Genomic DNA, 15,246 nt, shown 5'->3' with positions numbered 1-15,246 from the left:
GAGGATGCTGAGACCCCATACCAATCCTGGGTGCCGCGTGCATATGCGTTCCACTTACCACGAGAGGTTTAAGTTTAATGATCCTGCAAACAATCTCAGCAGATAAGGCAGGCATTTCATGAAACGTGTGGCTTTCTGTAACGCCGCAGGTAGTTTCATGAAGTTTCAGGCACACAGTCAAGTAGGCCTGTGTCAAGGGCTCCTCAAGAATCCTGCCCCAAAAAGTTAAGAGAAATCATTGGAGTCATTTAGGAGGAGCGGAAAACAGAACCCATCGTCCACAAGCTCCCTGCCTTTAAAATGCCCACCAGGAAGGCGGGCACTGACCCCACAGAGGGGAACATCAGCAGCATTGCCATCCACCCGAACCTGGGATTGAGATAAAGACGAAATAAAGTCCTTCTGGTTTGCCTCCGTGGTCTGAACTATTTTAACGAAAGCCAATTAAACTGTTCCCAAGCGCATTCCCTTATTTGGGGAAAAAAAAGCTAGAGATGCAACATTATGAAGTTCAAATGAGATATAAATATGAAAAAAAATTAGAAAGCCACGGGGAGGGAGGAAGGGAAGGAGCACTAGAGGCACGCGGCCTGAGCGCGCAGTCTCTCCCGGCCCGTGTGGACCCGCTCACGGCGGACGCACGACCAGAGCGGAGGGTCGGGGGCCTGACCGGGGCGGGGCCCGGACGGCGGCACGAGAAAGGCACTGCTCGGTGATCCTGTAGTACACAGGACCGGGCGGGGCCCCTGGTGCTGGGCGCTGAAGGAGATGTGGTACCCCCGCCTCCACCCTGACCACCCTCAGAATTCGGGGGAGGCGCCCCTGAAAGTGCTCGAGAAGCTCAGAAAACACCTCTCGCCCACGTGTTTGTCTCTATCGCTCTGCGTTCTGTACGCTGCCCCTTCCGGGGCTCAGGGGCCACACGAATTTGCGGGAGCGAAGGATTTCAGGTAATTACAGAAAGCTACCTTTGATTTTTATTTTCAACCTCCCGAACTTGCAAAAAACCCCCTGAAGACTAAACGTTAATGAAATGCAGGAGACAAGCAGGGGTATGAAATATAATGGTAATCACTTAAAAATAAATGACCAAAAATGCACAGGAAGAAAGACCAGATGGAAATAAACCGGAAATCTCAGCATCAGATTTCTATGACTTTCCCTTTTTTAAAAGTAGGAGGATTACATTAATAACTTGGGGAAAAGTGGGATATATATTGACTTATGGTTTATGTGTATTTGTGAGAGCAAACGCGGGACACAGCGGATCAGAAGGAGATCCCCACCTGCACGAGGAAGACTACGTTTTACTCGTCTACTTACTTGTCTTGATAACTGTCCAGGAGGTGAGACAGCACGCGTAAAATACTCTCAATATTCTAGGGGGGGAAGAAAAGAGACAAAGGGCAGCAATGAACTGTTTTCTTTCTGTAAACATGTTTTAAGGTGCTTAAGCACTAGTCTTACAACTTTCACAAATAAAACTCAAGATTTAAAATTATACCATTTTCTCCACCCCCAAAAATGGGGAAAGACAGGTAGGAAGGAGGAAGGGTGCCAGCACCTGGGGTCACTTCTAACCCTGCCTCCCACAATCACACACACCCCAAAGCTACTGTTTCGCTGAGTTCTATTTACTGAAACAGAGTAAATTCAAGTCAATCAACCCTTTTCCCTAAGACATCGTGACCCCTCCTGGTTCTCTTGTCTCCAAGTGCTTCCCTCTGTCAGGTTTTCAGAAAAGGAGAATCAAGCTCTGTTTAGTTTTTGCTCTGCTTTTGCTAACCAAGGACTAAGCGCCGATTCCAGGCAACGCACCTCTGAGTTTCTGTTGTAGATTTCCCGAAGTCCTTGAAACCGGTAGTAGGTCCCTAGAAGGCAGTCCAGGACACGAGGAGGAAAGCGACTTGAAAAGTCAATGAGACCATTCATGTAATGAACCAAGCTGCTCAGAGGGAGCAAACTGAACCAGGACCGGAACAGATACTCATCCACATTGAGCAAATGTTTGTTCTCTTCCATAAGTTGGAGCAACTGTTTCCTGTATAAAGGAAAACAGGAACAGGAATAAAGGGCAGCCGTGAGGTCGGTAAAGTGGTCAAAGGTAAGAAAAATGATGGGAGACGGGATCCAGAGTTCAGATTTCAAAAATAATTGAAACGCTAAGTAGTCAATCAACTGAGAATAACAGCCTATTGGGAATTCACCAGCACGGGTGAGCTCTGAGGACACGGTACAGTGAGACCAGCCAGTCACAAAGGACAAGTGCTGTGTGGTTGCACTTCAGTGAGGTCCCGAAGAGTCAGAGCCATGGACACAGACGGTAGAGTAGGGGGTACCAGGCGCTGGTTGGTGGGGGGAGTTGGTAATTGTTGTTTAATGGGGACAGTTTCAGTTTTATAAGATGAAAAGTTCTAGAGATGAATGGGGGTGAGGGGCGCACAAAAATGTGAATATACTTAATGCCACCAAACCGTGCACTTAAAACGATCAAAATGGTAAATTGTACATTATGTATATTTTACCACAATAATAAAAGAACTCACCAAGAATTATGCACTTTGGCAGTTGCACTGAGATACAATTGGCATGACACTGTGTAAGTCTGAGGTGTGCAATGTGTTGACTTGATGCATTTATGTATTACGAAATGATCAGCACCACAGCACCAGCTGAATCCTGCACCCACTGTGTCAGGTAAGTGCCATTTCTCTTCCGTGGTGAGAACGTTTAAGACCTACTCTCTTAGCAACCTTCAAGGAAACAACACGGTACCGCTAACTGCAGTCGCCGTGCTGCACATCGGCTCCCCAGAGCTTCACCTCATCGTCTTCTTTCTTTCTTGTCTTCTAACTGGAGTTCGTTCTGTTTGACCAACATCCCCCCTTTCTCCACCCCCTAGGCCCCTGGGGGTCACCATTCTTCTCTCTGCTTCTGGGTTTGACTTTTTCAGATTTCACACGGAAGTGACATCATCTAGTACTCGTCTTTATGTACCTGACTTATCTCTAATGTCCTCAAGGTCCATCCACGTTGTTGCAAATGACAAGATCCCCCCTTTTGTGGCTGAATAATATTCCATCATATATGTTCATGGATACCTCATACACACACACACACACACACACACACACACACCCCACACACATCTTTACCCAGTCGCCTGTTGATGGACACTTGGGTTTTTTCCGTGTCTTGGCTGTTGTGAATAGTGCTGCAATGAACGTGGGGATGCAGGTGTCTCTCTGAGACCCTGATTCCATTTCCCTGGGATACAGACCTACGAGTGGGATTGCTGGATCACAAGGCAGTTCTTTTTTCAACCTGTTTTCCATTGTGGGTACATCAATCCACGAACTAAGCATTTGATGCGTGAATAAGCAAGCGCCCTGGGTCAACCAGTCTACGCGAACCCAGGCCAGTGAGCTGTTCTGTAACACTGTCCTAGAGACCCAAAAAGACGACCGTTGGAAAATAAACAGAGTGCCACAAAGTGACAGAGGCTACGAGAAACACATGGATAAAGGTTCACTACATACTTAAAGGCAACTTTTGCCTGAAAGACACGATCTTTGGGACCAATGACAATGCTTGTCATTCTCCAGTTAAATTTCTCCTAGATAGTTGCTCTTCTAGATTAATGCCCCCTGAAGGGGCTTTAAAATATATAGAATTATATAAATAATCTTAATTTGGTTTTAATTTCAAAAGGTTCCAATGGCGGTGAAAAATCAGTAAGTGAATTTAGCTCACTGTTTCAACCCGTACAAACCTACAGGCTGGATCTTACTGGTCTGGGGGAGTGGAGCCAGGGGAGACTTGGATTAATCAGACAAAAGACAAGTAAATGGGAGATGTTATCTGTGCTTGGAAATGAGCATTGGTATTAGTATTTTGGTATTTGATTTGTATTTATTTTTCTTGTGTGAATTGTGCTTTCTGTGTCTTCTCTAAGAAAGCTTTGCTTGCCCCAAGATGGAACTTCACTGCCTCAGATGTGTCCCTCCCATATGCAAAGCCTCTGACCTGTGCAATTCTGCTTTCAGGAATTTACCTTGAGGAAATAATTGGACAGAGAAAATTACAATGGAGTGCCTCAAAGCATGCTTACAAAGCCAAACTGCGGAAGCAATCCAAGTGTCCAGGAACAGAGAACTAGCTAAGCAAAACACTATAATAGTAGGTATCATTATAATAGTAGGTGCAAATCCACTGGCAAAAAACCTGCACAAAATACTGTGAAGTGAAAAGGGAGGTTGCAAAACAGGACAAACAGCCTATCATAGAGGTGGGGACTGTGTGTTGGGGGGAACTGGATGAAGGCAGTCAAAAGACACGAACTTCCAGCTGTAAGATAAGTGAGTACTGGGGATGTGATGTACCACGTGGTAAATATAATTAACACTGCTGGGTGTTACACGTGAAAGTTGTCCAGAGTAGATGCTAAGAATTCTCATCACAAGGGGAAAAAATTTCTCCTTTTCCTTTCATTTTGTATCTACATGAAATGAAGGAAGTTCACTGAACTTATGACGGTCATCATTTCATGATGTATGTAAGTCAAATCATGACTCTGTACACCTTAAACTTACACAGGGCTGCATGTCAATTATAGCACCATAAAACTGTAAGAAACATAAATGAATATAAATAATCTATCTTCTGTGGTGTTTTTTTCAGCATATAAAGCACCCACATACCCACATTTGGAGAAAACCCTGGAAATACACCTGCCAAAGCACTGACGGCAATGATTACCCCTGGGGTTGCATTTTTGCACATTATTTCTTGCATGTTTAAAACTTTGTAAAGAAGTACATCGTTTCCATCACTAGAAGCAGGAACCAGGGGTCCTAAGAGCCCACTGGAGACCTTGGAAGCAGTTTCATGATTCCGAGATTTACATAGTAAGGGCAGCTCTACAACTTACCGACTCGAACTTTCTTCTCGATACTCAGAGTAGGAGATGCCTTCAAGGGCTGCCCAGGCGTCCTCGGGCTGCAAGCCGGCGTCCCTGGCTGGCGGGGACAGCTGCATGCAGTGGTGCAGCACAGGTAGGATGCACACCCAAAGATCCTCTTTCTCGTCCACACACAATTGACACAAGTTTACCAAGAACACTCGCCAGCTAGGAAGGGGACAGAGATCCCACCGTGAGCCAGGGGAAACTCGCCAGCTAGGAAGGGGGACAGGGACCCCGCCGTGAGCCAGGGCGGCCAGTGTCAGGCTCACCCTGGGGGTCTGAGGCCCACCAGGGAAAAGCCAGCTCCTTGCCCAGAACGGAAGAGAACTCTGGGTGTTAGAGCACAGAGTGACCAGTCAAGGAGAAACCTGGGCTCAGGGGAGACAAGGGCCCCCTCGGCATCCCCACAAATCCTCAGGCCCCAAGCAGGCCCGCGAGAAGCCCCACAGCAAGCTCCCGATGGCATCTTCCCATCCCCCCCGACAGGGAGGGGACAGAGGTCCAGAGGCCCGTGATCACCACTGGGGCTTGCGCCCAGGCTGCCTGGCACCAGTAAATCTAAGTATCATGTAAGCGGGGAGCTTGCAACCAACACCTGGCGTGTCCCCCACAATCACAAAACAGGCGTGCTTTTCCAGGCCTGGAAACACTGGTACCAACTTAGTACCTCAGCCAGCATTTCGTCTCTCTTTCAAAAGGAACAGGGTTTAGCTGGGTGTTCGAAATTTGCAAAACCACGAGGCAGGTGCCCTATAAGGCCTGCTGCTCAAGGAAGGCCACCCAATATTATCCTCCAGTCCAATTCAAACAGCTGCACAGAAAACCCTTCGATCATCAGAGGGTTCTGAGGTGGTGCCCTCCACCCAACGAAACGTAAATGCCTTCAGGCCAAGCCGCGGCCTCCACTCCTCGAGCGGGGCCCCAGCTCCGGGACGGGGAACGGCGGCAGCAGAGGCCGCGGGGAGGGCACCCACGGGGCTCCCATGTCTCACCACGACTCCCCAAGTGCACGTCCGCAGGGCTGAGTCATGATACAGAATAAAGCTTCTTCAAAGCAGGCATCAAGAGAGTAGGTAATAAAGTGAAGACAGAGCACACAGAGGCTAGAAAAGAGGCTCACGGGGTAAATGTTTAAACAGTGAGCAGCAACGTCACGGGGGGTTTTTTATTCCCTGTATGTTTTCATCCATTCTATGACAAGCACTGATTTTTGTAATCAGATGAAAACCATGAGATGCAGCTAGAAAATCTCTACACACAAACATACACACACACACACACACACTACCTCTGAGATGTTTCAAGGATGTGGATCAGGTCGTTGCGAAGGTCGTCTGGGGAACTGGCGTTGGAGCAAAGGAGGAGACAGAGTGAGTGCAGGTCACTTGCCGATAAGTGTAACTCAATTTTTTCCGCTGAGAAAAGGGCGATCAGGCCCATTCTCAATTTACTCTTCACTGGGCAGGCTTCAGGCAGGGCTTCCCTACTCCGTTCCAGAAGTGGTGCCATTTTCCTTTTCAGACACTCCCACAGGTGCCTCTTCACCTGATCCCAGGAGAAAAAGAAGGCACGAGAGCCATGGCGTTGAATCCACCAGAGAGGACAAGAGCTGCCCATCCCTGCCCTTAGTTCCCCTTCAGCTGGGCAGGGGGCCAGGGCCCGAGGGGCAAGGAAAACTCTGTGGAGGGGTCACACCACCTGCCTCCCCACTAAGCCCCGAGCTTGCCCCTCCCCGGGCCTTTGGGAGGTGCCACTAGTGGTGTGTCCAGAGGCCTTGGCGTGGTGGAGGGGCTCTCAGGTGGGGGCCTTGAGGCTTATGGCTTAAAAGGGTTCACCAGTCATCTCACATGTGGCTCCAGGTATGTCTCAAAAATGCCTAAGCCAGGGCACAGAGCAGGTGAAGATGCCGTGAAGGAGGGGCCACCCTTCTCTCCATTCTGCCCCAGGACAGATGAGGGGGCGGGATCAGCGTGGGGGTGGGGCCAGGCGAGGAGGTGGGAGGAGGAAGAAAATGGGGAGGATGAACAATTCCCAAGAGGTGGTGCTAGGAGGAAAGGGACTGAAAGGTCCACCTGACCTCGTTCACCAGATCCACTGAATCTAGGGGTCATCTGGCCAGGGGAGCGGGGTGGCGCTGACCGCCCAGGGGGGAGAGAAGGGAGCTGTCGCTGACACCCGAGCCCGGTACCTCCTCCTCTTTGTACTGCAGGGCGCTCCACTGCTGTTCTTCCCCCTCATAGATCATGGGCACGCGGATGACAGAATAGAACTGCTGGAACTGGGTGAAAAAGCTCTTTAAATTCATGGTGTTCCAGGTCTCGAGGATGCTGAAAATGCCGTCCAGCATGACTGCAGCCGCGGTCTGCTTCCCTTTCACCAAGTCTTTCCTCGTACCGTCTGTTAAACGATCCTTCATCCTTTGCCACATCCCAGGGGAATTCATACAGATTATATCATCATACTGATGCCAGTCTAAGAATAAAAGGGCAACATCACACTCAGGGGCACCAAAACCCACTGGGCCTGGACAGCCCACCCTGGAAAGTTGGCCTTGACCAGAAGAAACAGCATGAAGGACCCACGGAAGGGAAGACAGGAAAACCACAGAATGTGGTAAACAGAAAGAAGGCAGCCAGCACGCACTCCATCCAGGCACCCAGGCACTTCCACAGGCATGCAACACAGGGTCCCTGCAACACAGGGTCCCTGCGGGGGAAGCACGACTGGGTTTAGGGCAGGTATCCTAGGCACCCTACTGTGATTCGAGTGAGGCCCGAGGCCACATGATTCAGCCACCCTGAAAACACCTGGAAGGTGTCTTTGTCGAACTAAATGGCTCAGCACACTTGGTGCGTGAGTTCCTTAGAAAATGACCACACACGGGTCAAAAGTTTCATCCTGAAACCACGTCACTCAGTAGCAATTGTGCAGCATTTTGGTAAGTTACTTGGTGCAAGTGCTCATCTCCTCTACCCTTGAACCGTGGCGCCCACTCCATGAAGGACAGTGCGGGTCACACGGCAGATGAGACAGCCCTCAACACGGGTCAAGGGCTAGAGCCAAGGCTGCCCTTCTTTCCAGCTGAAATGATACGAGTGTAGACCTAGAAAACCCAGGAAAGTCAATCATCAAATAATTAGAAGGCAGAGAGGTCAGCAAGTCACCAGAGAGAATGTGGACACAGAACAACGGGAAAGTCAGAAAGGCGGAGCCTCTGCCCAGCCCCTCACCGGCTCCTTGTCACTCATCCTGTTGTCTTGCTGGAGTGCTCCCTGCCCATCTCCGCCCCATACTTGCCGTGCCCTGCCCAGGATCACTCCAATCTCTCAGGCCTCAACCTCCCATGGAAGCCTTTCCTGCTATGTTCCTCACACTTGGGGGACACAGAGGGTCTCTCTTGGCTTTGTAAAAATGCCCTTCCAGACAGAAGGTGAGTGAGGGCTGCCGGCCTGGGATGGGCCAGTGCCGTGGAGGGGGAGGGGGAGGCAGGGGACACCCACTACCCCAGGACACTGGGGCAGGGAGGGATGTTAATGGTCTTGGTCTCGGGGAATCTACTGGAAGAGTAGAAACGAAATGTTTACGTTCCTATCCCCTACAGTAAAGAGAAAGATAATCCAAGTCAGAAAAAGTACAAAAATGAACAAGGCAACAAGGTGGACAGAAAAGACACAATTTGTCAAAAGTGAGTTTTCCATCGACAGTCACAATAAATGCCAGTGGGCTGAATTCCTTGATTAAAGAAGATCAGACTGAATGGGGAAAAAAAGAAAAGAAACAAGCCAACAAAAGTCCAGCAGAACAGAGACGTTAGTCGCTGCAAGGGGTGAATCTGAGAGGAGACAGCAGAGGTGGACAAAAGCCACGAGCAACGAGGCCAGGAGGGTGGGCAAGGGACACGGACACACCAGAATCCGTTTCAGGCAGAACACAGCACAGGACGGACAGCATTCGAAGGGACAAAGCCCTAACTGTGGCTGTTTCTGCCACCAGCACGCACTTCCGCTGTCCGGCTCTCCCCGTATCACAGGGCTGGAGTGGAACCTTCTTTGCCCACCCACCCCCGTGCCAGTGTTTCTGCCAACAAGAGTGCTCACAGGAGGTTTAGAAAGAGGAAGAGGGGAGGGAAGACATCTCCCTCACTTTCTCTGTTTATTGGGATTAATGAAATCTATACTAATTTAACATAGATAAACCACCACCACACCAAAGGGAGCAAAGCATAGAACCTCTCAATCAACAAAATTCCAGTGCCTTCCAGACACTCCTCCCAAATCACCTGCATTGATGATGCCAGGGGCTGGGACACTTCCCAACCTGGGCTTAATCAGTGACCTCCAGACACGCGGAAAGCCACCACCACCCCAGCTTTCCCACCAGCCTGTCCATTGGTTGCTATGACTCACCTCCTTCCCATTTAAAACACCTGACCCGGGTACCGTTTCCCAAGGAGTTCTAATGTCAACCTACCAACAGGACACCTGAACAAGAAAGCAGCCCACACTGAGAAGTAACAAGTTAGAGTGCCCGTGGGCCTTTGAAAGAAGAAGGGAAAAAGCTCTAACATCCATTTTTAAAAAAAAGCTTGCAAAATATAATTATTGAAAAACACCACTTGGAACAGTATCATGATTAAGGAAGCACATGAGAATAAAGCTGCTTGGCAATTCTGAGTTACTCTCCAACTTAAAAATCTGTTTAATGACAAACAGCTCATACAACTCAGTATCATAAAAACAAACAACCCAACAAAAAAATGGAGAGAAGACCTAAACAGACCTTTCTTTAAAGAAGGTGGCCAACAGGCACATTAAAAGATGTTCAGCATCGCTAATCATCAGAGAAACGCAAATCAAAACCACAGTGAGGTGTCACCTGGCACCAGCCAGAATGGCCAGCATCAAAAAGCCAGCAAATAACAAACACTGCAGAGAATGTGGAGAAAAGGGAGCCTCCTACGCACCTGGTGGGAGTGCAAACTGGTGCAGCCACTCTGGAGAACAGTTTGGAGTTTCCTTAAAAAACTGAAAACAGAGCTGCTATGTGACCCAGCAATCCCACTCCTGGGCATGTATCTGGAGAAAACTCTAATTCAAAAAGATACCTCCACCCCAGTGTTCACAGCAGCACTATTTACAACAGCCAAGACATGGAAGCACCTAAGTGTCCATCCACAGCTGACTGGACAAAGATGTGGTAAATTTATACAATGGTATACTATTCAGCCATAAAAGAGAATGAAATGCCATTTTTAGCAACATGGATGGACCTGGAGATGAGCATGCCAAGTGAAGTAAGTCAGAGAAAAATAAATATCATATAATATCACTTATGTGTGGAATCTAAAAAAAATACAAATGAATTTATTTACAAAGCAGAAACAGACTCATATGTGGAAAACAAACTTACGGTTACCGAAGGGGAAAGGGAGAGGGTGGGAGGGGTAAATTAGGAGTTTGGGATTAACAGAAACACACTACCATATATAAAAGCTAAACTCCATCCAAACTCCTGACCCACCGAATCCATGAGTGTAATAAAATTATCATTTTATGCCCTCTCCCCCCAAATAAATCAGTGAACAAAATAAAGCACCTGATCTTGGTGACAGACAAGAACATCTCTCTCAGAAGCTGACAAGTCAGTCTTTTTAAACAAGGTTTTTAATATTAAATAGGCTTTACGTAGTAGGCATACGTAAAACTTTTGAGTCCCCCAAATTGATTATCCATTCTTTCTGAGCACACATGGAATATTTATGTTGGGCCAGGAATTAGGCCACAAAGAAGATCTGAGCAAGTTCCTAAAAGTAGAATTCAAACAGACTCTGTGTATAAAACACAGTGCACGCACACACACACACACACACACACACACACACACACACACACCCCCTACATATACACCCTAGACACACACACCATACACACACACCGGACACACATACCACACCACACACACACCCTGGACACACACACACCATAAACACACACACCCATATATACACCCCAGACACACACCCCAGACACAAACACCACATCACACACACACACACACCCCCTACATATACATCCCAGACACACACACACCATACACACACACTGGACACACATTCCACACCACACATACCCCCTGGACACACACACCACACACACACCCCACATATACACCCCAGACACACATCCCGGACACACACACACCAGACACACATAACATACACACACAGCACACACACACCATACACACACACTACACCACACACACCACACACACTACACCACACACACACTACATGCAGTATTGATACCGCACAGAGCGAAGAAAAAAAATTAGATACAGACAAGAGAAAGAGAAACAGAGAATAACGTAAAAAGAATACAGAAGGGTGACAGTGGTGGCAGACAGCAGAGGACGGGGACCCGGCCCCTGCCAGCTTCTGCTGGATGGCTCTCTCATCCACTGTCGCCGTTTGGAAATGCGGGGTGAGCGTGGTCCTGGCAGCCCCGGGTCCCTCTCCCTCGCCCCTGCTCACTGCGGCCCTTCTCTGCCCCAGCCCCCTTCCTACCCAGCAGTGACATCTTCTCTCCTGTCCCTTATTAAAAATCCTTTTCCTTGTTTCCTCTTGTAAGTGAGCGGTTCAGCTAAACTGATCCGAAACACGCTTCCAAACTCAGGTTTATGAAACACAGAGCCGGGGGCTGGGACAGGGCCAGTGCTGAGCAGAGGACCCACGCGGACCAAGGAAAGCCTTTGCTCCCCAGAGGGGCAGCCCAGCACTAGAGGCCAGCCCTTCTGAGCCCCGATCAGGAGCCCAGACCTCACTTACCTCCCGAGCCCAGAAGGGAAGGCTTGACTTTCAGGCAGCGGTTCACGTGCTCGCCCTCCTTCTGCTGAGGTTTGTAGATGAACTCATAATCCACTGTGCCCTTGCCTCGTGAGACGACGTACTTGTACGGGATGGGCGTGCCCACGTGCTGCCTGGAAATGACGGTGCTGCCTTCCACAAGGCACCTGTTTTTACCTAAGTCCCTGCGAATACACAGGACGCCAGCTGGTTATCCGGAAGCCCTCTCTCAGAAACTTGACTTCTTCCCAAACAGCATGGCATGCAGACCCAGAGCCACAGACTGCTGCTGAGCAAGACGACGCTTCCAGAACGGGCACCGCTTCCCTCGAAGGCAGCAGGAGTCGGGCCCGGGTGAGGTGTCACTAGAAGTGACTTACATATGGGGAACAGTTGTTCGGACCATTCGCCCTCCAAAAATTCTAAGACTGCGATCGACCCGATCTGGGTCACGGTCTCAAATGTATTCCGAAGACGGGACATTCCGCACATTTCTTAAAGGGGCACTCGGCATACTCACTTGGTGTAGTACATCTCGCAAACATTATGACTCCATTTGGGCTTCCCGAGTTCTTCTCCGCCCCTGACAAATATTTTGTGTTTGCTGGGGTCGAATTCGAAATGTTCAGAAACGATTGCATGGAAGCACACCGTGATTCCTTCGGCGGAGCTCAGCGGGCTGGAGGCACGTCACAGAGAACACTGATGAGATCTAGATCTGTCTACCCCTCCGAGCTCGCGCACACACGCGTGGACGCACTCGAGTGCACAAAACCCACGTGCACACACGCAGGCACACGCGACCCGTTTCTCGGCAGGGCGTTAACACACACCCCAGCAAAGTGCGGGAGCGTCCACACTTCAGACAGACTGCCTGCCCTGCGGGTCCCCAGGCTGTCCTTCTCAGTGGAGGAGGAGGGTGGGCACAGTGGGGCCGACCTCCGTCCAGCTCCGAGGAGCGGGGGGCAGTGGCGGGAGGGGGTGGGTTCGCACTCTGGGACACGACAGATTCTCTCCTGACTTCTCTAAGGCCCGTGCTGCCTCCAGGACCCCAGGGACTGTGTGCCGGAGTTTTTAAACCAAGCGAGGAGTTGGGACAGATGCCCCGCCCCTGCCTCCCTCCCAAGTGTTCTCCTCTCCTGGAAATGAGTCAACAAAAGGGCAGCCTGGGACCCTCCCCTGGGGCGGGGCGAGGCCAGCTCGCACCCACCTCTCCTCAGCTCCTGGGACCCTCCCCCGGGGCGGGGCGGGGCCGGCTCGCACCCACCTCTCCTCAGCTCCTGGGACCCTCCCCTGGGGCGGGGCGGGGCCGGCTCGCACCCACCTCTCCTCAGCTCCTGGGACCCTCCCCTGGGGCGGGGCGGGGCCGGCTCGCACCCACCTCTCCTCAGCTCCTTGGGCGTCCGCGCTCTGGTTCCTTTGCTCCTTCCCTTTCACTGCAGCTGCATCGCTCCTGCCATTCCCCTCTGACTTCTTTGGGTCCTGCGGCTTGGCTTTCTGGCAAGTTTCACCTGCTTTCCCTTCTGGAACAGCAGTCTGGTCCTTGGTTTTGGCTTCCTGGAACAAGGAACCCAACCCCGACCTTTACGACCAGCCTCCACATCTGCCCCCAGCAATGGTCACTTCTCACAGTGACTGGAGTGGACACGCCCCTTCCCTGCTCAGAACCTTCAAATGCCTTCAGGTCCACTCACCACAGCCGCCGAGGGCCCTCTCCCCAGCATCATCAAGGCCCCTAGTTCCCTCACTTCCTCGTGGGAGAACCAGCTTCCTGGCTGCTCCCTGAACAGGCCCTCCACACTCTACCTCAGGGCCTTTGCATGTGCCCAGATACCCATGAGCTAGCCTGGCACCCAGTTCCAGCACCCCCGCCCCTTGCCCTTCTCCCCTCGGCACTTCTGTCTTTCTTCCTCTGGAATGTGAGCTCTAGAAGGCAGGAGGTGGCCTTGTTCCTGGCCACACCCTTGGCACCTGACACATGTTCACCAAATGATTAAATTGAGCTGTGGAAGGACCGGGGCCAAAAGGAGTAGACTGTGGGATAGATGGCGGGAACAAGGATAGCTCCCCAGAGAGAGCAGACCAGGCAGGAACGAGACACTTTACCTGGCGGTGGCCTTGGGAAGCAGGGGCGCTTGTGGGCAGCTGTTCTGTTTTCTCAGTCTTACTTTTAACTTCCTTCCCAGCCCCTTTCCCAGGACCAGCTGGCTTGGCTGCAGTATCACTTGCCTGGAAGAAATAAAGACCCCACAACTTCAGGGTAGAGATGACAAAATGGACAGGGAAACTGTGACTTGGCAGTGGAAGGGTCGGTACCTGCGCCCTGCCCAGTGGCAGAGGTCAGCAGGGCAAGGTGGAGGGGCAGCCCCTCGCACAGCCCCCTCCCCGGGAGCAAGTCCCAGTGGAGGCCCTGCCAGACAGGGAGGCGCTGTCAGAACCGCACAGCACAGCAAGGCACCGAGGGCAGGGCGGACCGACCCCAGGCCTCACTCCTCTGATGACTCACCCCGGAGGATGCGGAGGTCCGAGGCCCCTCCCCGGGCTTGGAGCGGCCCCCCTTTGGCTCTGGCAGTGGGGGTTTCTGGGCAGCATCTTTCTCCTGAGGACGGCCTTCGCTGGAAGAAGTGGGGAGGCCTTTGCCCTTGGAGGGGTTGGGGGAGTGGTGGCCCCTCCCTTCCGGTAGGGCTCCTCCCGGAGTTGTGTCCTGGGATGCCGGGCTGCTTGGAGACTTGGTGCCCGTGGCTGCTTCTGTCCCTCCTGAGCTCTGGCCCTGCAGAGGGTGGTCACCAGCCTCCGGTGGCGTCACGCCCACACCTGGGGGCTGGCTCGGCTGGCGAGTGGGACCACCCCGCTGAGCTGGGCTTTGGGGTGGGGCTGTGTCCTGGAACCCAGGGCTTGCAAGTGAATTCAGGTTGTTGGGGCCCAAGGAGGCCGGGGACAAGGAGTCCAGCTCTGCAGCTGTGGGACCGTTTTGATTCTTTTTCTTCCTTTTCTTCCTTTTGCTCTAAACAGAAAAAGAGACACTAATTTTACTTCTCAGATTTACTCTGCTCTCACCAATGTTCTCCTCCAACTGCCTTTCAATTTCTGTCACGCTTAGCTCCACCAAACCACCTGACATCTGCTAAATCTGCCATTTCCTTACTTGGAAAGAATGGAATTGAGACACTAAGTGAACAGGAGTGGTGAACAGGGTTGAGGGACACGTGCAGGTCACACGCTCCGTTCAGCCAAATCCAAGCTGAGAACCCCACGTGCAATTCCTTCTGATGGGATGTTCCTGTGAGGACGGTTTTCAAATATCAGACAGCACGTGCAGGCCCCGGAACAATACACTCCTGCGCGGTTTGTATCACGGACAAAACAGACACGAGAACACGAACAGAAGTCTGAGTGTTTCCTTCCTGCACCCGCGCTGGCACGTCCCGCCTCTGCGTGG

General features: G+C 51.1%; 1 protein-coding gene across 9 annotated transcripts in view; it reads right to left on the bottom strand.

Moving 5' to 3' along the window:
• The window catches only part of RNF213 (ring finger protein 213), a 103,962-nt gene that overhangs the window by 65,782 nt on the left and 22,934 nt on the right, over positions 1-15,246 (bottom strand). For all 9 annotated transcript variants that reach the window (XR_012499680.1, XM_074343897.1, XM_074343890.1 and 6 more), the window contains 11 exons: positions 14,314-14,811; positions 13,914-14,036; positions 13,189-13,364; positions 12,328-12,486; positions 11,790-11,992; positions 7,152-7,435; positions 6,252-6,508; positions 4,931-5,128; positions 1,819-2,041; positions 1,324-1,379; positions 59-212 (listed from right to left, as the gene is read on the bottom strand). Coding sequence is in view for 8 of the 9 variants with exons in the window: in XM_074343897.1 (XP_074199998.1) it covers positions 59-212; positions 1,324-1,379; positions 1,819-2,041; positions 4,931-5,128; positions 6,252-6,508; positions 7,152-7,435; positions 11,790-11,992; positions 12,328-12,486; positions 13,189-13,364; positions 13,914-14,036; positions 14,314-14,811 (2,331 nt within the window). In the remaining variant the exon portion in view is untranslated. The remainder of the gene's footprint in view (positions 1-58; positions 213-1,323; positions 1,380-1,818; positions 2,042-4,930; positions 5,129-6,251; positions 6,509-7,151; positions 7,436-11,789; positions 11,993-12,327; positions 12,487-13,188; positions 13,365-13,913; positions 14,037-14,313; positions 14,812-15,246) is intronic.

This window comes from Camelus bactrianus, chromosome 16 (assembly GCF_048773025.1).
Source record: "Camelus bactrianus isolate YW-2024 breed Bactrian camel chromosome 16, ASM4877302v1, whole genome shotgun sequence".
Lineage (NCBI taxonomy): Eukaryota > Metazoa > Chordata > Mammalia > Artiodactyla > Camelidae > Camelus > Camelus bactrianus.
This window is presented reverse-complemented; position numbering and strand designations above follow the sequence as displayed.